At 35.0% G+C, this 24,387-nt stretch overlaps 1 protein-coding gene and 2 pseudogenes across 1 annotated transcript; all 3 read left to right on the top strand.

Annotated features, from left to right (window-relative positions):
* The first annotated feature begins 2,876 nt into the window (after nucleotides 1-2,876).
* Nucleotides 2,877-3,368, top strand: LOC129892813 (uncharacterized). The gene has a single exon (XM_055968357.1). It carries the CDS (start codon nucleotides 2,877-2,879, stop codon nucleotides 3,366-3,368), a length of 492 nt encoding a protein of 163 aa, XP_055824332.1.
* A 15,139-nt stretch (nucleotides 3,369-18,507) lies between these two features.
* Nucleotides 18,508-19,509, top strand: LOC129891085 (chitinase 2-like; annotated as a pseudogene).
* A 1,705-nt stretch (nucleotides 19,510-21,214) lies between these two features.
* Nucleotides 21,215-22,132, top strand: LOC129892812 (chitinase 2-like; annotated as a pseudogene).
* The last annotated feature ends 2,255 nt before the right edge of the window (nucleotides 22,133-24,387 follow it).

Below are 24,387 nucleotides of genomic sequence, written 5' to 3'. Positions count from 1 at the left end.
GCTTACCTTTTATACTTTTCAGCACTCTTATTAATAAAAATCCTAGTTCAACGGTTATGACATGTAACGAATCCATCGAGCAAAGCAAAAATAATGAACACGATCATGAAGAATATGATGAAGCATGATGTCTGAAAACCTACCACAGGAGATCGAGCAGTTTGAGAGCCAGGAGAAACCTAATATGGATGAAACATAGGTTGTCAACTTAGGAGATGAGGAAACTATGAAGGAAACACGAATTAGCATACATTTGGAGGCCGAAAGAAAGAAGGAGTTAATAGAATTGCTTAGGCAACATGTCGACATATTTTCTTGGTCTTATGAAGATATGTCGGGGTTATGCACCGATATCGTCTCACACAGAATACCAATTGATCCTACCTATCTACCCGTTAAACAAAAGACAAGAAAGTTCAAACCAAACTTGAGTCTAAGGATCAAAGAGGAGGTAACCAAGCAGATTGAGGCTAACGTTGTAAGGGTCACAAATTACCCCACTTTGTTGGCCAATATAGTACCAACGCCAAAAAAGGATGGGAAGATCAGAATATGTGTGGACTATTGAGATCTCAACAGAGCTAGTCCTAAAGATGATTTCCCTCTCCTAAATATTCATAGACTCATCGACAATTATGCAAAACATGAATTGCAATCATTTGTCGATTGTTTTGCGAGATATCACCAGATACTGATCAATGAAGATGATGCAGAAAAGACAATATTTATCACTCCATGGGGGTTGTATTGCTATAGAGTAATGCCATTTGTCCTAGAAAATGCTGGTGCAACCTACATGAGGGCCATGACTGCTCTTTTTCATGATATGATTCACAAGGAGATTGAAGTATATGTAGACAATATCATTATCAAATCCAAGAGGAGTTTAGACCACCTATATGATTTGCAAAAATTCTTTGAGAGGTTGCGAAAGTATAATATAAAATTGAATCCAGCAAAATGTGCATTTGGAGTACCCGCAGGAAAACTACTAGAATTCATTATTAGCAGGAGAGGTATTGAGTTGGATCCCTCTAAGATCAAGGAAATTTAAGAATTACCTTTTCCCAAGACCAAGAAGGACGTGATGAGTTTCTTGGGAAGGCTTAACTACATCAATCGGTTCATAGCACAATCCACAGTAATTTTTGAACCCATATTTAAATTACTAAAGAAGGATGCTGCCACAAAATGGATGGAGGAATGTCAAAGGGCTTTTGATAAAATCAAAGAATATTTGTCTAACCTGCCAGTATTGGTCCCACTTGAGCCTGGAAGGCCATTGCTACTATACTTATCTATCATGGATAATGCATTTGGAAGCGTATTAGAACAACATGATGAGACAGGTAGAAGAGAGCAAGCCATTTACTACTTGAACAAGAAGTTCACACCGTATGAGGCAAGATATACCGTGTTGGAACGAATGTGTTGTTCTTTGACTTGGATCGCGTAGAAATTTAGGCATTACCTATTTCCATATACCACGTGCTTGATCTCAATAATTGATCCACTCAAGTACATCTTTCAGAAGACAATGCCTACAGGTAAATTGGAAAAATGGCAAATTTTGTTAAGCGATTTCGACATTATGTATGTGACTCAGAAGGACATTAAACGACAAGCCTTGGATGACCACCCCGCAGAAAATCCAATGGATCAAGATTACGAGCTACTCAAAACCTACTTCCGTGATGAAGAGGTGTTGTTTGTAGGAGAAGACATATCAGAACCATGCGATGGTTGGAGGATATTTTTTGATGGAGCATCAAATTCTAAGAGAGTTAGAATAGGAGCAGTTTTAATTCAGAATTAGGTCAATATTATCCAATTTCAGCAGGAGTAGGTTTGATTGTACCAAAAATATGGTAGAGTATGAAGCTTGTATTCTCGGACTTAGAATGGCCATAGACATGAATGTCAAAGAGCTTTTGGTCATAGGGGATTCTGACTTATTGGTTTATCAGGTGCAAGGAGAATAGGTTGCTAAGAATGTGAAGATCCTTTCTTATTTGCATTGCATAAAGGAGTTGAGTAGGAGATTCACAAGGATTAAATTTAAACATGTCCCTTGAGCTCAAAATGAATTTGCCGATGCTTTGGCGACGATATCCTCAATGATTCAGCATCCGAACAAGAATTACATTGACCCTATTGAAGTGAAATTACGGGATAGACATGCGTATTATTTCTATGTTGTTGAGGAAGTAGATGGAAGACCATGGTACTATGACATCAAGAGATTGATAGAGGCACATAAATACCCCAAAAATGCTACGAGTAAGCAGAACTGGACTTTAAGAAGAATGACCAATAATTTCTTTCTTAATGGAGAAATCCTATATAGGAGGACTCCAGATTTAGGACTACTAAGACTTTTAGAAGAAATACATGCAGGAATATGTGGACCTCATATGAATGGGTTCACTCTAGCTAAGAAGATCTTAAGAGCGGGATATTTTTAGATGAACATGGAGAAATATAACATTCGATATGTGCAGAAGTATCATCAATACCAAGTGCATGGAGATTTTATATGAGTTCCACCAAATGAGCTCAATGTTATGGGTTCCCCATGGCCATTTGCCGCTTGGGACATGGATGTAATTAGACCCATAGAGCCTCCTGCATCAAATGGACATTGTTTCATCCTTGTGGCTATTGAATATTTCATAAAATGGGTCAAAGCTTTGACATATAAGGCAGTAACTAAGAAAGTCGTGGCAGACTTTGTTTGCAACAATATCATTTGTTGGTTTGGGATTCCAGAATCAATTATAACAGATAATACAGCCAATCTCAACAGCGATCTTATAAAGGAAATTTGTGAGCGGTTTAAGATCGCCCATCGAAATTCCATAACTTATCGGCTATAGATGAATGGAGTAGTTGAAGCTGTAAACAAGAATATCAAGAAGATTTTAAGGAAGATAGTGGATAGTCACAGACAATGGCATGAGAAGTTACCATATGCTCTACTCGATTATCGTACCATAATCAGAACTTCTACTGGGGAAACTCCTTATATGTTGGTTTATGGTTCAGAAGTAGTAATACCTGCTGAAGTGGAAATACCATCTTTAAGGAGTATTCAAGAGGTTGATTTAGATGATGCAGAATGGATTCACAGTATGATTGAACAGTTGATGCTCATTGATGAGAAAAGAATGGATACAGTTTGTCATGGTCAACCCTATCAGAACAAAATGGCCAAAGCATTCAACAAAAAAGTCAAACCCCAACAGTTCACACCGGGACAATTAGTATCAAAGAAGATATTTCCTCACCAAGGAGAAGCTAAAGGGAAATTTGCCCGAACTGGCAAGGTCCTTACATGGTTCATAGAGTACTATCTGGAGGAACGATAATCTTGGCAGAAATGGAAGACACAGTGAGCACGAAGACAATCAATTCAAACTCCATCAAAAAGTACTACGTCTGAAGACATCAAGACTAGCTTTCATTTTTTTATATTCTTACATTCCATGTAATAGAACTACATCTCGACCTGCATTCCCATGGTGGGGTACGTAGGCAGCCCACATCGGGTTCGATCCTCTCTTAGAAAATCCCAAAACATCATTTCCATGTATTTAGAACTACGCTCGACTTGAATTCCCTCAGCGGGATATGTAGGCAATCCTTGTCGGATTCGGTCTCTTCATATTTTTATTTTTCAATTGTATTTGAACTACGTCCTGACCTAATTCCACTTGGATACGTAGGCAACCTTAAGGGTTCGGTCATACCCTAGAAAACCCTCTTTAGGTTAGATATCATTAGAACATGAAGGATCTCGTAAACGAATGAAGAGAAGCTTCATCAGAAGACGAGACGAAGAGAAAGATTATACTTGGATATGGAGAATCTTGACGGACTTCGAATCATGTCATAACCTTAAGTAATAAAGGATTATTCTGTCTCTTTATATATATATATATATATATAACATATACATGGCATACTCCTTTGCTAAAAACAAACTATTTTTTTTTATATATACTTCTTTACTATTCCACCTAATAAGTTTCTATGTTAAGATACTAAGGATGGACTAAAGAAGCATTGGAGGTTTTTAGTGACGAAGCCTAAATCCGCAAGTTGATAAAAATCAACACCCCCCTCCCAAACTAAAATTTTCTTTGAGCGCAGGAAAATTGAAGATCGAGAAAGACAACCTCAAGTCTAGGGGATGATTGAACACGCCAGTCGGCTTCTCAAAATCATAACCCAAAATATCCTACCCTTACCTTATTTATTGTAAATACTTTATACTTGGATTTGCTGTCTAAAAGATTTCCTTGTCAATCCTTTGCGGGTACGCTTAAGATCCGGATCAGAATATTGAAGACAAAGGGACCCCATGGGATAAACAAGATAGTTTACTTTTTATCAAAATAACTCCATCAACCGGAGCTTGTCATCTAATCTCGTCAACAACTCCTCCATTGGATAATATTGTCTAACTGCGTCAAATAAGCTCCCTCGATTGGAGAATGCCGCAAACATCGTCAAAACTCCGCCGTCTAGAGGTTGTATATACCAAACATCATCCAAACTCCATCGTCTAGAGGCTGTACATAGAAAACCTCATCAGACTCTGTCAATCAGGAACATGCGTAGAACATCATTGTACATCTATAGCATTACATTACAAGTTTTACACCACCATATACAGGCGTTATAGTATGAGTTTACATCGCCGGATACAGGCGTTACATTTACAATCTCTACACAGTCGAATACAGGCGTTACATTACAAGTTTTACATAGCCGGATACAGGCATTACATTTACAATCTCTACACCACCGGATACAGGCATTACATTACAAATTTTACACCGCCAGATACAGGCGTTACATTAGAAGCTTTATATAGTTGGATACATGATTTACATTATAAGTTTTACACCGCTAGATACAGGCGTTACATTACCAGTTTTACATCACCGAATACAGGCGTTACATTTAAAAGCTCTTCACCACTAGATACATGCATTATATTACAAGCTTTACACAGCCGGATGCAGGCATTACATTAAAATTGCTCCTCTAGTCGGAGGTTCTACATTATCAGTTACTTTGCTTACATCCCATTCATCCCACAAAATAGACATCACCAATTGTTTCGACATCTACACGTTACTCTTTATATTATTATTTCAATCTTTTATTTTGAGCCATGACAGGTACTTTTCACCCTTTTACCTATTTTGTAAGACACCACATTACAACATGGAACTCCCTCTAAGCAGCAAACTAGGGCAAGCTAGTGGAATATCAAGCATCCCTAGCTACGCAAAGGATTCTCTTTCAAAACTCAACTAGACTCGATTTTCCAAGTTTTGGATTTGAATTTTATGTACAACTCTTTCATGTCTCAGCATCAACATAACATGATACTGGGGAAATTTGTTTTGAAAATTCATGTTCCTTTGTTTACCATAGGTCTTCAGTAGAAATTACAATAGAGCATTTCTCATTCCAAGTTTGTTTCTTAGAATTACCTCCAACCTGATTTCCTACAACCTGGAATATGCTAATAACCTCAGTTCGAGCATGATCATATTCGTTATATTCACGCTAACATCTTTGTACGCCATCACCCGTAAGAACTCGGCATTACCATAATCCAACACTAGGGAAAATTTTGAATTCGATCAAAATTTATTGTGATTCTACCATCTAGAACTATACACGGCTTGATTCTCGTATAACCAGAGATATGTAGACAACTTGAAACTGAAGTCTCGGCCACAATATTTTTTACAACTCCCACTCATTTCATTGGGTCCCTCCGAGGTTATTCTATCGATCGGACAAAATTGGCTACTCTGTCAAATTTCTTTGCTAGTCAATTCATCCCTCATTACCAAGCAAAAAGGGGCAAGTTGTTGACACCCAATTTTGACCGACCTATAATTACTTTTCGAATCACTATCTTATTAGATATACATTTTTTAAAATTATTTCTTTATTAAATAAATAAATAAATTTATATTTAGTTTTATCCATTAAATCGTTTATGTTGATATTCGTAATTTATAATATTTTGCTATTTATTAATATTATTACTATTATCTTTATTATTCTTATTTTTTTATGTAACAAGTTTCATACATTCAAATATTTCTACATGTCTATTTTACTTTATATGTGTGTGTATTTGCTTTATGTAAAAAAATATATTACTTAACTAAATTTATTTTATAATTTACTTATTCATATTAATATATACATATTACATATCTATTTTAATATGTCTTAGGTACATATGTTTATAAAAGGTTGTTACTTAAGTTTATTATATATTTACTTGTTTATGTTAATATATATTACACATCTATTTTAGTATGTATTATATACATACGTACATTGTGTATATATATATATATATATATATATATATATACACACACACATATATTTACATAGTATATAAGTATATACTATGTAAATGTATGTATATACTCACTTGGATGTTGTTTTCCAAGTGGGGCCCACTTGAAAGTGGGCAAGTTGCCCACTTGGTCTTCCTTTTCGTTCCATGCTTGACCTTTTCCTCTTCTATAAAATGTCATCTTTGTCATTAAAAGGTGTACACAAAAATACAGAAGAACATAGATATTGCTTCCTCTTCTCATCTCTCTTTCTCTTCTTTTGTATTTACCAAGTTAATTTATTTTTGTAACAGTGTCCCTTTTAAAATATTTGCTCCTTTATTTGAATTATCTGGAAAAGTCTAAGGAAGAATAGTGAAGCTACTTTTGTTGATTTTCTTATTTCTGGAATATCTTCCATCATTATAAAAGAAGACTTCACATCTTCATTTTAGGAGAGGGAGGGAGATACACACAAAAAGAGAAGAGGAGAAAAGAAAAGAAGAACAGTTAATTTCACTTTCTATTTTAATACCTCATATTCATTAGAACACAGGAAAGCTTTTAACAAAATATTTATTGCTTTTGAGTTCTTTCTTTGCCTTTTTGATACTTTGACTTGTTTGGATCTCGGATATTGCTACCGCTTTCCATTTGCATATTGATGAAAATCCTATTAACCGGTTAGTAATCTTTTTCTTATTATATTAATAGTCTTTACTTTAAGTTCTTGCATAGTATGTCTAAATCCCTTCTCTCTTTGTGTATACTTGTTCATTTTATAGAGATATGATAATTGTATTCTCTTCTCTGTAAACTTTATAATATCGTATGTATGTTGTGGGTTATCGTATATTGTTTGTTCATGTCCTTTAAACAGGTTTTGAACTCTAGAGGTTCAAGATAAGAAGAGTTGCTGGGAGGGGACTTTCGAATGTATTTAGTTTAAATTTTTGACAAGCTTATGCATTTTATTGTATTTACTCTTTTGACTCTACAATAATCCGTATGTAAAAATCTTCTCATATAATAACAATAAATATTTGAGGACTATTTAAGGAAGAGGGGAACCTACGTGCTACCTGCTCATTACTATCGTATATATATGTGTGTATGTGTGCGCTAGAATACTTGAGATAATTCTATATACATGATGGTTGAATGTGCCTAACTCACTGGAAATAATGTTTTGTCACCTAATTAAAACAATTAATTATTTTGTATGTTTTAAAACAGTTAGCTATTCAATTACTTGTTCACATGGCATCAATTGGTCTACAAACTGATTTGCTTAACATTTATTGCCTTTAACTCATATTTCTCCTATCCGAATACATATCTAAACAATGATTTCATAATAGCATGTATGTAAGATATACTAACTTCCATATATATATATTTCATCATGTATAGATACACAAGTTCGTATGAATTATTCAATATTTCAGTTAGAAATCATGCCTATATGTTATAAAATATTTTAGTATGTTTCCGTACAAAATAGAAATAATGTCTATAGTATTGAAGTATTTTTTTTGTGTGGTTAGAAATCATGTCTTTAGGGTTGACACATTTTTTTTACAACATTAGAAACTATGCCTTCAAGATCTTCATAAATATTTTCAGAAATCATGTATACAAGTGTCCCCATAATATGTCTGGTATGTTAAAAAATTAGTTTAATGCATTTTAGCATGTTATTGAAGTATAGAAGACACATATCTAGGCTTTAATTCGCTTTGGTGTAACACACATTATAAAATTTTGTTCCTACGATCTCGTAATTGCTGGCATGTTAATCAATATTAGAAATCATACCTTTAGGAGCTACGTAGCAGTTTAACATAGTAATAAATTCAGCATGCCTCTTCATCCTTAAGAAATGCTTTTGGGGTATAGTAATCATGTATGTAGGCTTTAGTTAATATTTTGTGTTTCATGTGATCAAATATCATGTTCATAGAAGCTATTTAATATTTTTAAAGCATATTGAAATCATATAGTGTAACGACCCATTATGTCGTTTTGAGAAATAGAGCTTTTTATTTCATAAAAGACGCATTCCGTATATTTTTATGAGTACTTTAGACTATTCGATAACCATATTTATTTAGTTGAGGGGTAAATTTAAATAAATAATTTAATTAGTGGGCTAAGTTGGTATTTTACTTAACATTCTATACCAATTATTAAAGAAAAGAATAGGGTTTATTAATTTTGATTCAGAAAAGAAAAAGAAGAATAAATAAATAAATAATAAAAGAAAAATAAAATAAAATATTATATATATAAAATCTGATGGCATTAAGCCATGATGTAACGAGAAAACGAGAAAACGCAGAAACTAGAAGAAGAAAAAAAATACGGAGGAAGAAAGAAAAGAAAGGGGAAAAGAAAAATAAAGGAGAAGCGAAAAATAGGGATTTTCATTCCAAAGCGTCAAGGTAATTATTCTCATCCTTTCCATTAAATTTTTATGTAATTATGAACATATTTTTAGGGTATATTGGTGGAGAAATAACGCTGAAATAAGAAAATATGACCTTAGGGTTCTTCACATAAAATCTTGATTTGGGGATCGAATAACGATCCGTTTTAGCTGAAATTTGACATGTGAGTTTATTTTATCATGAATGAACATATTCGGAAAGAAATTTTCAAATTTGACTTCAATGACTCAGAACGACTTTTTGACCCAATTTTTGATCCAAAAATAAATATAGCTATATGGGTGTCATTGAATTCGTATTCTTATGAAGATTATGTATTTGAACAGATTTTGATTATTTGGAAGCATTACGAAAAACTCAAGTTTTAAAGTGATTATTTAATTTAATTGAGATTTAACCCTAGTTTTGAAATTCAGAAAATATGGGAGTTGACATGTTAAGTGGAATCAAGATTAGGAACGTATTTATAGAATTAGGTGAGTTATTGAGTCTAGGTTAAACATATATATAATATTGGTGTTTACGGATTAGTTTACTTATAAATATTATATACTGATAGATTGAAATTGGTCTGAGGCATTGAAGAAAGGAAAGACATTGGTGGATTAGCTTGCTTTACTTCGGTTTTTCGGTTGAGGTAGGTTATGGTTTTTATTCTATATCATAGATAGACTCTTAATAGTGATTGATATTCATTAAGTAATGTGTGAAGTTTACTACGCATTTAATTGTTGTGGTTTGGATGGTTGATATGTTGTTGTGATTGGTCTGAAATCTCGAGGCCATGAAATCCATAATCTTGAACTTGCCCTATCAAAAATGGTGCCTTGAATAAAGAAGATTTGATAAAATATTGTTAATGAAGTGGAATGTAATCATGAAGAATGATAAATTAATTTGGATCAGGTGTCATGTTCCGACACGGTATATTTGGATCGGGTGTCACGTTCCGGCATGGTATATTTGGATCGGGTGTCACGTTCCGACACGATATATTTGGATCGGGTGTCACGTTCTGACACAGTATTATTGGATCGGGTGTCACATTCCGGCACGGTAATATAAAAGGAGAACAATTTAAAATGACTTAATGCTACCCAATCTCCAATAACTCTTTTTCCAAAAGAGTGTGATGTGGAGGCATGAGTCCTCCTGTGTGATCTTGATATTGTTGATTGGTTATGAAATTTTTCATTGTGTTGTCACTTGATCTTGATTTTGTTGGTTGCCACATATTAAGTGCTACGGTTGATTTTCCGCTATTACTTATTGCATATTGATTCCTATTTTGAGTCGGCCGATGATACCTACTCAGTACATGTTGTCCTGTACTGACCTCTACTTGTATCTTTCTTTGTTTTATTAGTGAAGTGCAGCGAGTGTTCCACCAACTTCGACTCGACCTCAGCTCTAGTCAGTCTCCAGTTCATAAGATTTCAGGGTGAGTTATCCTTCTAGCTGGCGATGGAATCTCTTGTCATGACATGATGTCCTTAGTTTTCGGATACGTTATGTTATTTATTTGGTGTTTGATAATTCGAGACTTAGTTTTAGAATTTAGATGTCCTTCATGTGATGACTTTCAGATTTTGGGGAAAACGTATTTATTTGAGCTTCCGCGTTATTGTTATTAGTTGGGGTTTGTATCGTTGGTTCTCCCACCCAGGAGGTTAAGTGTGGGTGCCACTCATGACCCATTTTGGGGTCATGAAATATAGATCCCATGTCTATAGGACCAAGTGAATAAATTTCTAAATTAATTCTTATCGAACTCAAGTTCGCAGCATGCTAATCGAATTCTTCTTTAATAAATTTCAGCATGATAAACTCAGATATAAAATATGTCTAATGTATTTAGTAAATATTTTGATACTGTGGAAGATACGTTCCTAGACCTTTATAAATTTTAGCATGATATTATATATAGACATCTTGATCATAGGCTGTCAAATAAATTCAGTATATCTGCTTCACATATATATATATACATACACTGCTTGCAGCATGATAATTTGTATACCATATAGATGTCATGCCTACAGAACATCCAATATTAGCATATTAAATAAATTAGATTATCCTCTGTTTACCTGATTATTAATTCTGCCTCATCAGAATAAAATACTGCATCTTTTAAAGCATTAACAACTATGTTGTTACAATGTTTGGTTGTGTATGTGCACACACGTATTTATAATGGCATTCACAACTTGTATGTATTTTCAAGCATGTTAAATAATTAAATTAGAGGCATATTTGAGATTTTATGTGCTAATTGCTCGTCTTATTTGTTTTGTTTGACGAAGTGCCTAACTAGGAAACCTATATTTTCTTTTCTCTAAGACCTACCCTAATGGTACGTCCAAAATATTAAGTTGGGACGTTAGACACCTTTTAAGACATTATTTTTTTATTATTTCTTTTAGATCGCTTTAGGATTATAATAACAAATGAACATAGGAGGGGTAGGGGTAGTTAGGCCCTTTGGAAATGATGGAAGTTGATCCGAGCAGAAAAATGACAAAAATTTTATATATTTTGTCTTCCGATTAATAAGCCGGCGCTGATCCGAAGAAGATAAGAATGTAGATATTTTTATTTCCTGTGAACTTTTAAATATTTTCGTTTGTATATATTTGGGGTAGTTTAATATTTTAAAAACTTAATAATTGTTTGGCATCACTAATCTTATTAGAAGTTTCACCTAAACTATATTTATGATACATTACACATTCATATATCTACACTTGTCTATTATCTTATTTAATTCTTTATTTATTTTCTTTTATATCGTGTCTACAAATAAAGTAACCATTTCTAATACTTGACATTCATATTAGTTACCATAAATTTAGGTAAGCTTATTTATTCAAATAATTTTTAACCATACATCTGTATTTCCATACATAGAATTTTTATATGTTTCAAGTATATTATTTATTATTTATTTTTTATTATACAATAAATATATTATTATTAAATTTTCTCCATTCATATTATAGACGTATATATATATATGACACACCTTATATTTTCACCATTTTCTCAAAATTAATAAAAAAGCCTTTCTTGTTAATATTTTCTAAAACGAACAAATGAATAAATATCCCTAATCATTTTTTCTAAAACTAAATTTAAGAACTATCTTCGGATAGGCTCTGAGGGATGCTTAACACCTTTCCCTCGAGTAACCAAAACCCTTACCTAGAATCTCGCTGGTTTCGCGAATCAAAACAGAGTTTACATTTATATTTTCTTAAATGGCTTTCCTAATATTTTTCCTTAAAATTAGGTGGCAACTCTAAACATTTTCAAAATCAGAGGCATAGCCACTTTTATGTTGTGAACTATTTCGACCCATTCGAAAATACGGTGCGACAGCTTGGCGACTCTGCTGGAGAAACCTCATGTACTTAGCATTTTAGGTTTTAACCTTAGTAAAATTTAGTTTTAGAATTATAGGATATTTTCTTTAATTATTTAATTGTGATTTTCATGTCACTCTTCATTTGAAAGGACGCAAGCCAAATCCAAACTTGCGCTCCTTATTTGTTTGAAAATACTACATGTTATTGCTTTTCTTTCACCGTTATTTTCACTTTCTATCGAGTCCTTGGCCGTACATAATACACACACTGGTTATCGCGAGGAATGTCTCACACTCCCCCAAACCTTCTTTTGGATTCCTTAGGTTCAGAGTTGGCTCAATAAGATTAGTGTGCCTTCTTGCAAATATTCAGTCCCATCCTTGAACATCTAGGAAACATCTTACTCTAGATAGAAGGTCATGATGCATATACCTTAGGCGAGATGATCCAAGGCACCGTCTTCTCAATTAGGAAAGCCACCCTTTGTCAAAGGTTATACACCTGACGACATATTTTATATGAAAGTTGTTATGAATGATCCAAAAAAAATACATGATGGATTTAGATTAAACATACTTATCATACCCTTACCTTTCTTTCAGATGAATATCAACCAAAACCTCCCAAACATTCAGATGGTTGTTTTGCCCCCCCACATCATACAAAATTGGTGGCAAAACATTCATAGGGAACATGTAGCTCAGATTAGAAGGCATTTAGGTGCATTGTTGTCACTAATGGGAATTTGAGCTAACAAGATCCTCATTATGCTACTGATGGAGTTTTGGGATCCAAGCATAGTGACCTTTAAGTTTTTAGATTTTGAGATCACTCCAACACTAGACGAGTTTAGTGATTTTTTAGAATTACCAGTAAGAGGAAAAACACCGATATGTCCATCAACCATAAGTACAAGATATTTTCTTAGGCTGTTAGGGCTGCATATCTTACCATCACTAAGGAATGCAGAAAATGGAAAGGTAAAGTTGGATTATCTTTTCCAAAGATTTGGTCGTATTGAGAGCTTCGATAAACACCGAGATGAATTTTCCTTCACTCGTAGGAAATGGATACATATGCGGCCAAGGATATTTGTGATGGCCTTTTTGGGGGCATTGGACTTCCCAATGAGGTTCCATTCAATAAATATCAATAATTTGCCAATAGTAATGGACCTTTTGCGGTGGCGCATAACTATTCCTCAGTGCATATGATTCTTATCGAAGTATTTCGATCATTGTCAGCATGCAGAAGGGGACATAACTTCTTTGGGGGTTGCAATTTGTTATTACAGATCTGGGCACTTCTATTGTCGAGAACCACAAATGGACTACACTATAGCCCATAATAAGATTCGGAGCCACAATGATCATCTCATATTTTAGGGCGCGCCTATGCAAGAGGAAGAATGGAGTTTGTTCTTGACTAACCTCACAGGAGATTCCATCCACTGGAAGTATTATTGGACAAGAGGATTGATTTTTGTCAGGACGCAACACCTCATTTCATTGAGTTGATCGGGCTAGGAAGTATTCAACCATATGCTCCTCTATGAGTCTTGTGAAAATTTGGAGCTGTCTAAGACATACCTCTATGGGCAAATATGGTGTTACATGAGGATGATCTCATTTTGGTCCAGCAGCACAGATAAGAAATTTGGAATTGGAATGGGATCACATGATTACAATAAATGCAGGAAATGAAAATGGTGCACGCCAGAGTATTATGTGTGGCGTACCACTGTGAGCCATTTGACTCGACCAAGTACAAAGGGGATTGGACGTGTTGCGAACAACCAGTGTGTTAATTTGGTTAGGGAGGAAATACTCCCTCACGTAAACTTTACAACACCAATGTACAATCAAATAATTCTAGGATCCGTATATCATTTGATACCGATAATCGAAGAAGGTCCAGAGGAGGACCCTAAAGAGGATCCAAGTGAAGATCCAGAGGAGCTGGAAGAGGAAGATCCAGAATTAGATCCGAAAGAGGATCTAGAGGAAATAGCTCACTTTGAGTATGGTTCGATAGGGTTCGACGAAGAGGTTGGATTAAACCAGATTGATGAATCCTTAGAGTACCATCCAGGACCATATTGTGATTATGATGATGATGATGACTCTCTAACATGGCCTTAGATTTCATTCTTATATGTATTCTATCATCCTTTTGTTCACCTTATGGCCTCCATGTACTTTCATTTTTTAGGTTTCTGCCAATCCACTTTATTGTAAGATCCAAGTCATCTTTGATTAATGAAATCATGTTTGTTCCAAATCCAAAATGTGTTTGAATGGATCATTTATCATCGAATTAATTGCAACGTAGGCCAAAATCTAGCAAAAAGAGGCTACGTATTAGGACATGTTTGAATGTCGCTAACTTGGCATATATATGTGTTATATATTTGTTGTACTTTTATATATCTCCTAAACTAACATAGTTTCCTTTTTTTCTTTCTTTTATTTTGTTTTGTTAATCCCTGAAGGAACATTGTTTTGTGTCGACTTGCAAACTGGCTGACTCACGGTACAACCTTAGATCAAGGGGAAAGATGATAGGTGGAGAAGAATTCAATGCTGCTGCAAAAAATGATACCAATAGAGAATCTCGAGGGTTCTCAAAATGTGGCCGACACTCGAAATGATGAGAAGATGTCTCACATGGCATAAGAGCTTGAGATCTTGATAGAGGAATTACGTCAAGTGCGAGACTTGGCCAAAATTTCGGCTACTACCTTCCTAACTTTCAAGATGCCCAACTACTTCCCAAGAGCTGACTTGCCTTCTGCAGATTCACCAAATATGCCTAAACATGCTCCCGCTCATGGTCAAGCACCACTAGCTCATCTGTCTGCAATCAGGACTGCTCCTGACCTTCCTACTCAAGACCCCACCATACCTACATACCCAGCAACATAACAGATATTCGGAGCACACACCACCGCTCCTTACGATTCACAAATACCACCTATATATGCCACCGAGGCTCCTACTTTCACTACACCAGGTAAGGTTAAGGTCCCGAATGAGGTTGACCAATATACAAAGAGGGAGAAGGATGCTCGATAGAAAGAAGATGAGTCGATAGACGCCCAACTTCGAGGTCTAAGAAATGTGTTGAAAAACTTGCAGGTCACTAGGGGAACAAAGCCTAGATTACGATGACTTATGCATCCACCCAGACATTGACATGCTGAAAGAATACAAGCCACCAAATTTGACATATTTGATGGAAAGGGCGACGCTCACGCACATATGAGGGCATACTATGATAAGTTAGTCGGTGTAGGGAGAAATGAGAAGCTAAGAATGAAGTTATTCATTTGAAGTCTATCTGGAGAAGCGTTGACTTGGTATACACGCCAGGATCCTTGCAAATGGCATAACTGGCAGGAAATGGCTGCGGATTTCATGAATCGCTTCAGATTTAATATCGAAATCACTGCGAACAAGTTCTCAATAGCCAACATACAAAAGAAACCATCAGAGGAATTACAGGAGTATGCACGACATTGGAGACCCGAGGCTGCCAGGGTTCAACCACACTGGATGAGAGTGAGCTCTCAAAATACTTTATTGGAGCCCAAAAAGGTCTCTACTTTGACAAGATGATGTTGATGATGGGCCAAAAGTTTGCAAAATTGGTCAAGATGGGGGATTTTATAGAGGAAGGCATCAAATCGGGTAAAACTTAGTCCATGGCCGCATTGCAAGATACAAGTAAAGCTATACAATCAGGCTCCATTGGTGGCATCAAGAAGAAAAAGGAGGATGTTTCATCCATCAATTTCCAGTATGGAGAACAATCCCACCGATACCCCAACAATCCCCAAATTATTGCACATACTCCATACACCTTTATACTTGGTATATAATACCCGACCACACTATAATCCACCCTGAGCACCAACATACCAAAGTCCAACAAGACCATATATCCCACTCCAAGCACTAACCCACCAAAATAGACCAGCATATGCGCCAAGACCACATCCAAATCTCAAAGCCAGAAATACTCGCACCTACACACCCATTGCCGAACCTTATGCTCAATTGTTTGAAATACTGAGGATAGCGGGAGTGCTACATCCAGTTAAGAGAAAACTCCCCAACCCAATCCCTTATAATTTTGATGGAAACAAGCGATGCATTTATCACTTGGGAATCCAAGGGCACGACATAGAAGATTGTTATGGCTTGAAGAACCAGGTTGAAACTTTGATTAGAAGAGGAATAATAAAATGCACTACAACACCTCCGAATGTGAACAACAACCCTTTGCCAAATCATGAGAATCTAGAAGTCAACATGATTTCTCTAAAAGAAGAATACAACTTGGGAGAAACCATCACGCCTGTCTGGAACACCGAAGAAGTTACCACTACATCTCCAGTGCAACCTGTTATCACTATTCAACTAAGGAAACCTCTTACTGTCCAAACATATCTCCTGAGAGTTGTACTAACCACTACAGTTACTAGAAAGTCTGAGTTTCACACCAAAGAAGTCCCATGGGATTATAAAATAAAAGTCAAGGGCAAGATGATTGACATCGTTGTGGCTCATGGAATGACTAGGTCGGGAAGGTGCTATGCTCTAGAGAATCTGAATCGATGAGTGTTAAGGAAGGAACAAAATCTCAAGAAGAATGTTACCGATGCTGAAGTCATGAAATTTTGGAGGAAGATGCAGCCAAAAGACTATTCAGTCGAAGAGCAATTGAAGAAGACGTCGGCTCATATATCCATAATGTCTTTACTAATGAGTTCTGAGGCACATAGGAATGCTTTGATGGAAGTGTTAAATGGGGTTTGCATTCCAAAAGAGACCACAAGTGAAACTTTAGCTGCAATAATTGGACGAGTGTGGGAATCTAACAAAATCTCTTTCCATGATGATGAGCTACCAACGGAAGGGGATGGACACACCAAAGCACTTCATATCGCGGTCAAATGTTGTGATAAGATTGTGACCCGAGTTCTAAATGATGGTGGTTTTGGATGTAACATCTTCCCTTTCACAATTCTGAGAGTTTTAGGCTTGAATATGGGAGATATAGAGGAAAGTCGTGTAAAAGTTAGAGCTTTTGATGGAGTACAGAGAAGCGTCATCGGAGAAATCTATCTCACATTAACAGTGGGACCAGCAGAATTCCCTATTTTATTCCAAGTGATGGATGTGTTATCCAACTACAACCTACTGCTGGGAAGACCATGGGTCCACGTGGCAAAAGCAGTCCCTTCAACCCTTCATCAATGTGTAAAGTTGACCCGAGCAGAAAAATGACAAAAACTTTATATATTTTGTCTTCCGATTAATAAGCCGGCGCTGATCCGAAGAAGATAAGAATGTAGATATTTTTATTTTCTGTCAACTTTTAAATATTTTCATTTGTATATATTTGGGATAGTTTAATATTTTAAAAACTTAATGATTTTTTGGCATCACTAATCTTATTAGAAGTTTTATCCAAACTATATTTATGATATATAACACATCCATATATCTACAATTGTGTATTATCTTATTTAATTCTTTATTTATTTTCTTTTATATCGTGTCTACAAATAAAGTAACCAGTTCTAATACTCGATTCATATTAGTTACCATAAATGTAGGTAAGCTTATTTATTCAAATAATTTTTAAACATACATCTGTATTTCCATACAGAAAATTTTCATATGTTTCAAGTATATTATTTATTATTTATTTTTTATCATATAATAAATATATTATTATTAAATTTTCTCCATTCATATTATAGACGTATATATATATGACATACCTTGTATTTTCACCATTTTCTTAAAATTAATAAAAAAAAACTTTCTTGTTAATATTTTCTAAAACAAACAAATGAATAAACATCCCTAATCATTTTTTCTAAAACTAAATTTAAGAATTATCTTCGGATAGGCTCTGAGGGATGCTTAACACCTTCCCCTCGAGTAACAAAAACCCTTCCCTAGAATCTCGTTGGTTTCGCGAATCAAAACAGAGTTTACATTTACATTTTTTAAAAATGGTTTTCCTAATATTTTTCCGTAAAATTAGGTGGCGACTCTAAAAATTTTCAAAATCAGAGGCATAGCCACTTTTATGTTATGAACTATTTTGACCCGTTCGAAAATACGATGCGACAGTCACCAAATACCAAACCAGGTCTACAAAAAAAATGTTACTCACAAAAGAACAAATAGAAATTAAGCCTTAAATGAAGGTGTGGAGCAACATGTAACAAATGCCATGTCGATGGAGGCAAAGTACTTAAAATATTGGTATTAACTTTTGTTATATACCAATAAAAAGTACAAGAAATCCTTCAAACTCGAAGAAAGCATGGAGACTTTCAAATTATGTATCTCCCTTCTAGTCCTTCAGACACTCTTGACCATTTCACGTACAACCACAGCAGTTTCACCAAACTGTCCTGTGGTTTTCAGAGAACATATTGGAGCTCTAGGCAAAAATGTCACATTCTCTGATGTTCCAATTAATCCAAATGTTGAGTTTCACTTCCTCCTCTCCTTTGCTATAGATTACACAAACACGAAGTCACCAGAACCCACAAATGATAGACTTCCTGATCTATTGGGACATTGATAACCTAACCCCTTATCATATTTCTTCCATCAAGGCAAAGAATAAAAACGTTAACATAGGTATGAGTCTTGGCGGTGATACAGTGAATGGTAAAAATACCACATTCGCTCCTACATCAATTACATCTTGGATGAGAAATACAATATATTCAATCACCAAAATAGTGAAAAAGTATAACCTGGATGCAATAGATATAGATTATGAACAATTCAATGCAGATCCAGATACATATGCAGAGTGCATCGAGCGACTATTGTACTTAAACAAAACAATGTCATCTCTTACACATCAATAGCACCTTATGCGGATGATTTAGTGCAGGTGCATTATTTAGCACTCTGTAGAAAGTATGGTCATCTAATAGACTATGTCAACTTCCAATTTTATGCCTACATGAAGTGCACAACCATACCTCAATTCCCGCAGTACTTTGAAACCCAGAGATGTAAATATAAAGGAGGCAACATTCTTCTGAGTTTTGGAACTAATAATATTGGTGGCTTGTCTCCTAAACATGGATTCTTTGATGCATGCAGCATACTAAGGAGCCAGGGAAAACTTCATGGTATCTTTATTTGGTCTGCAGATGACTCTATGAAGGATTATTTCCTATATGAAAAGTTGTCACAGGACCTCTTAGCAAGTGCAACTTAAATATCTTGCAACTATTTAAGGCAATCTTTTGTAGGCCATGACAAAAGATAAAAATTGTAAATCTGAACTTGTTTGCATCAATATTTTGATTGTAAGACCACAATACGAGTACAACCTCATACATGTCTTATTTCCTACAGAAGCCCCCAAAATAAGAAATCCACGTAAGGCTCGCATATGTTATGTAGGAGGTCACTGATAATTTGTGTCATCGCTCTTTCATATGTTGCACTTTCTTTTTTTTTTTTTGGGCATATCGTAGTAAGAAAACGAAGTGAGGTCACTCATTCGAATCGAATAGCTGAAACTACTATAACTCCTATTTTTCTGCTTTAAGAGAACTCTTAGCAAGTGCAACTTAAATATCTTGCAACTATTTAAGGCAATCTTTTGTAGGCCATGACAAAAGATAAAAATTGGAATGCTGGAATGTTATTTCGTATTTTGGGGGCTTCTCTAGAAAACAAGACATGTATGAGGTTGTACTCGTATTGTGGTCTTACAATCAAAATATTGATGCAAACAAGTTCAGATTTAGAATTCCCAACTGTGCTAAAGCTTATTATCACAGGAAAATAATTTTGTTTTAAAATATAGTTTGGAACACTAAAAGGACTTACACGAATCATTTCACCAAAATGCAAAACGTGTCAATTAGACTGACCAGCAGCTCTATTCAAGTCTAACCATGTATGAAGTGTTATAACATCTCTAATTGAGTACATATATATTATAAAATGCAGTAGCATGCGTGAATGAAAAGGTTAAGACTATTAGGCACTTGGTTTCTATAATTATGCCTTATATTAGTCGCCTAGAAAATACACAATAAAGAATTCTCTAGTTTCAAAAGCAAGCAATCCCTTCAGTATCTTGAGTTAAGAAAGTAAAACGTACAAGTTTCTTGACTAGCTTGCAGTCCCACCAGCATATGTCCTGTAATTTCCTAAACCCTTGCACTTTGCTTCATCTATATCATCACTCTCAATGCATTTGCCACCAAATATTTCTAGGCAGATGGATTTATCTGGTTTAACTTTCAATATCATATGAGTATTAGGAAGAAGTGCGAAAAGCTCTCCAAAATTGTACTACTATGTTATTCAAGTGAAGAACCACCATTTAGTGTCTATGCACGCGCCTTCGAAATATCTTGTGAAATATCTTATTCCAGCCTATTCTTTACAAACAAGAAAAAGACAATTCATTATCAGCTGTCCAAAGCATTCATACCCCACAAGTTGTCATATCAAGTGTCCAAATTCGATCAGATTGAGGAATAGTACTATCAACTTTAGCCAAAGAACTAATACCCAGTATCATCTTGGATGATTTTTACGAGAGACCATCGATGGATTTGAGGAATCCCAGAGCAAAGTAGGTAAATTAGATTGAATATGCATTTTACTTTTTCAAACTCAGTTTGCTGGCCAAACACCATGGACCCTATCCAACCTTCTAATGAGAAGGAGTTTCAATTACCTAAGAGTAAACAATTAGGCCGTCTAGAAATGTCAAAAAAGACAATGCTTGTCTTCCAGCTGAGACATAGTCTATTAATAGTATGGATGCTTACAAAAACAGGTCCTAAAAAGAGATACAACTCACAAAATAACAAATAGAATCTAAACCTATATGATAGTCGGCAAATCATACAACAAATGCCTTGTTGAAAGAGAAATATTTTAATCGGCATCTACTTTGGTTAAATACCAATAAGAAGTACAAGGGATCCTTCCAACCCCAAGAAATCATGGAGTCTTTAAAATTCTGCATCTCACTTCTTTTCCTTCATGATCTCTTCAACATTTCCCTTATGACTGAGGCAGCTCCAGCATTCTTCCTTGTAGTTTTCAAAGAATACATTGGAGTTGAGGGAAAGAATGTCACATTCTCTGATGTCCCAATTAATCCAAATATTGACTTTCACTTCCTCCTCTCCTTCTCTATAGACTACACAACACAAAATCACCAGAACCCACTGATGGTGACATCCTGGTCTATTGGGACACTGATAACCTCACCCCTTCTCATATTTCTTCCATCAAGGCCCTGTATAAAAACGTTAAAGTAGGAATGAGTCTCGGTGATGATACAGTGAATGGTAAAAATTCCACCTTCACTCCTACTTCAATTACTTCTTGGGTAAGAAAAGCAATACATTAAATCACCACGATAATGAAAGAGTATAACCTGGATGCAATAGATATAGATTATGAACACTTCAATGCAGATCCAGATACATTCACCGCATGCATTGGGTGAATGTTGTACTATCTTAAATAAAAAATGTTGTCACTTACACATCAATAGCACCATATGCCGATGAATCAGTGCAAGTGCACTATTTAGCACTCTGGATAAAGTACAGCGATCTAATAAACTATGTCAACTCTAATTTTATGCCTATTAAAAAGGCACAACCATTCCTCAGTTCCTACAGTACTTTGAAATTAAGATGTATAACTATAAAGGAGGCAAGATTCTAGTAAGCTTTGAAACTGACAACACTGGTGGCTTGTCTCCTAGACATGGATTCTTTGATGCATGCTGCATACTAAGGAGTCAGAGAAAACTTTATGGTATCTTTATTTGGTCTGCAGATGACTCTACGAAAGATCATTTTCTATATGAAAAATTATCGCAGGACCTCTTAGCAAGTGCAATTTGAATATCATGCAACCATGCTAGATTATCCTTTGTAGGCCATAAATAGAGGGAAAAAATCAGAATAAAAAGAATGTTATTGTTCTGTGTTTGAAGTAGTCCACTTATTGTGGTCTTAAAGATCACAAATCCAGATGCAAACATTTCCATATTTACAATTTCTAAGGGTGCTAAAAACTTTATCGTCGTATAAGTATTAAGTAATATAGTTTGTTTAAAGCATTCCATGACAGAACAGATATAGGAAAAATGCAAGGAAATATGATAATCAAAATAGGACATGAAGTGTAACCATGGAATTAATTAAGGTGCACAACCCAAATAATTCAATTAGATCTGTGTAAAATTAATGAAATATAGGCACTTCACGTGTGTATTTCATTTTTTAAAAATTATTTTTACTATTTTCTTTTCTTTCTTATTGTTTTCCATTTTCTATTTGTTTCTTCTTCATTTCTTTTCTTCTAATAGCTTTTTTCTCCTCAACCCATGGAATTAGATGAAGTGCACAAGCTAGCTTGAACAACACCTTAAAAAATAGGACATAAAATATAAAGATTATAGCAGCACCCTTCCCAACTTGCTAGGGAATTGTGTAGCAAGGACTACATGCAAATACCTTCCTCAAATCCATTTTGTCTAAACAATATGCCTATCCACCATCGAAGGTCTATAGTAGATAATTCAGATAGTCTCACTTGGTGCTTCCATCATAGCACCATTGGTTGATACTTATCAGAATATCTCAAACAGTTTAACTTAAGCAACATCACTCCCTCATAATTTGTTACTCCTTGAGGCCATTCCTACTTTTCCACTTTGAGTTATACAGCATAGGATTTTTAAGAACTTCGGTTAGTGAAGCCTTGCTAGCTAGTAAGAGGAAAAAATTACAATGTCTTCTATTTTTTTGGGATTATTCAAATTTCAAAGGTAAAAGAAGAATGGCACAATGTAAGAAAGTAGGAGAGGACGACAGGCAAAAAGAAGATAGATATTTTTGTTATTAATATTTTCATGCAAAAAGTAACAACAGATAAGCATTCATCATCACCTGATTATCATGCTTCTCCCATACAAAAGCTATGATTGTGGTGTCTCAGTTTTTTGGTAGGCATTTTTTATCAAGTAACACAAACACAATTTCTCACACATAAAACTCACACTATCTAGAAAGAACAGAAAGCTAACCAACCCACTTAATTTAAATAATTTACTGTTCACAGTGGAACTCCTCTAAAGTAGATTCTTTAACACTGCCCGAAACAAGCATTCGCAAAAGCCCTGACCTCCTGTAGCAACTCAAAATCCAATTTTGTACCTTCATAATCCCTTTTTCAACCCAAATAGTTCTATTACCACCACCCTATATCTCTTCCACCCCAAAAGGATTAAGATGAACCATTGCACCAAATTACATAAGGTGTCAATTAGATTGACCAGTAGTATTATTTAGGTCTAATCATTTATAATCCATTATAATACGTGTACACTCTACTTTCTTACATATGTGCTATCAAATATTGTAGTGAGTGTGAATATAGAGGTAAAGACAGATCGTCACTTTGCTTTCATAATATATGCCTTAATAAGATGCTGAATTATGTGAAATATACAACTCCATCGACTAGCTTGCAGTTCAACCAGCATATTTCCTCCCCAAGTGAAATCTTGCTCTTTGTCGAATTGCTTAACTCAAATCCTTTAGCTCAAAGAAGGCAGTCAGACTATGCTAACCTAGGAAAACAGATTGGATGAAACATCTTCCGGTCCTGAACATAACTGACCTGCTCTTTCAAAAATTGCATTTTTTTCCGTTTCTACCTCTATTGAGGCTAATGAACAGCTATGAATTTATCTTGCTAGCCTATGCATTTGGACTGACTAGCTACAACTTTTAAGGGTTCAGCATGTGATAATTAGGAATAAGTGAGAAAAAAACATATCCAAAAGTGTGCTACTAAGTCATACAACCAGTTAACCAATCAATAACAAGCTCCAATAATTAGGAAAGATGTTACACAAATTTAAATAATGTGAAGAAATAGAAATGAACAAAAACATGTTAGCTTTGCAACTTTCAATTTGCCCAATGTGTATAACCATATGCTTCTTGTTTGTAAGATAGATTGGATCCGAAAAATGTTACCTTAAATCAAAAAACAATAGTTAGAATCCTAAATTCAATTCTGATATGTCAACCATACTGCTTTAAATCCATAATCATTTCAAATTGAATTATATCTCAAAAAACATTAC

The sequence above is a fragment of the Solanum dulcamara genome, chromosome 6 (genome assembly GCF_947179165.1).
Source record: "Solanum dulcamara chromosome 6, daSolDulc1.2, whole genome shotgun sequence".
Lineage (NCBI taxonomy): Eukaryota > Viridiplantae > Streptophyta > Magnoliopsida > Solanales > Solanaceae > Solanum > Solanum dulcamara.
This window is presented reverse-complemented; position numbering and strand designations above follow the sequence as displayed.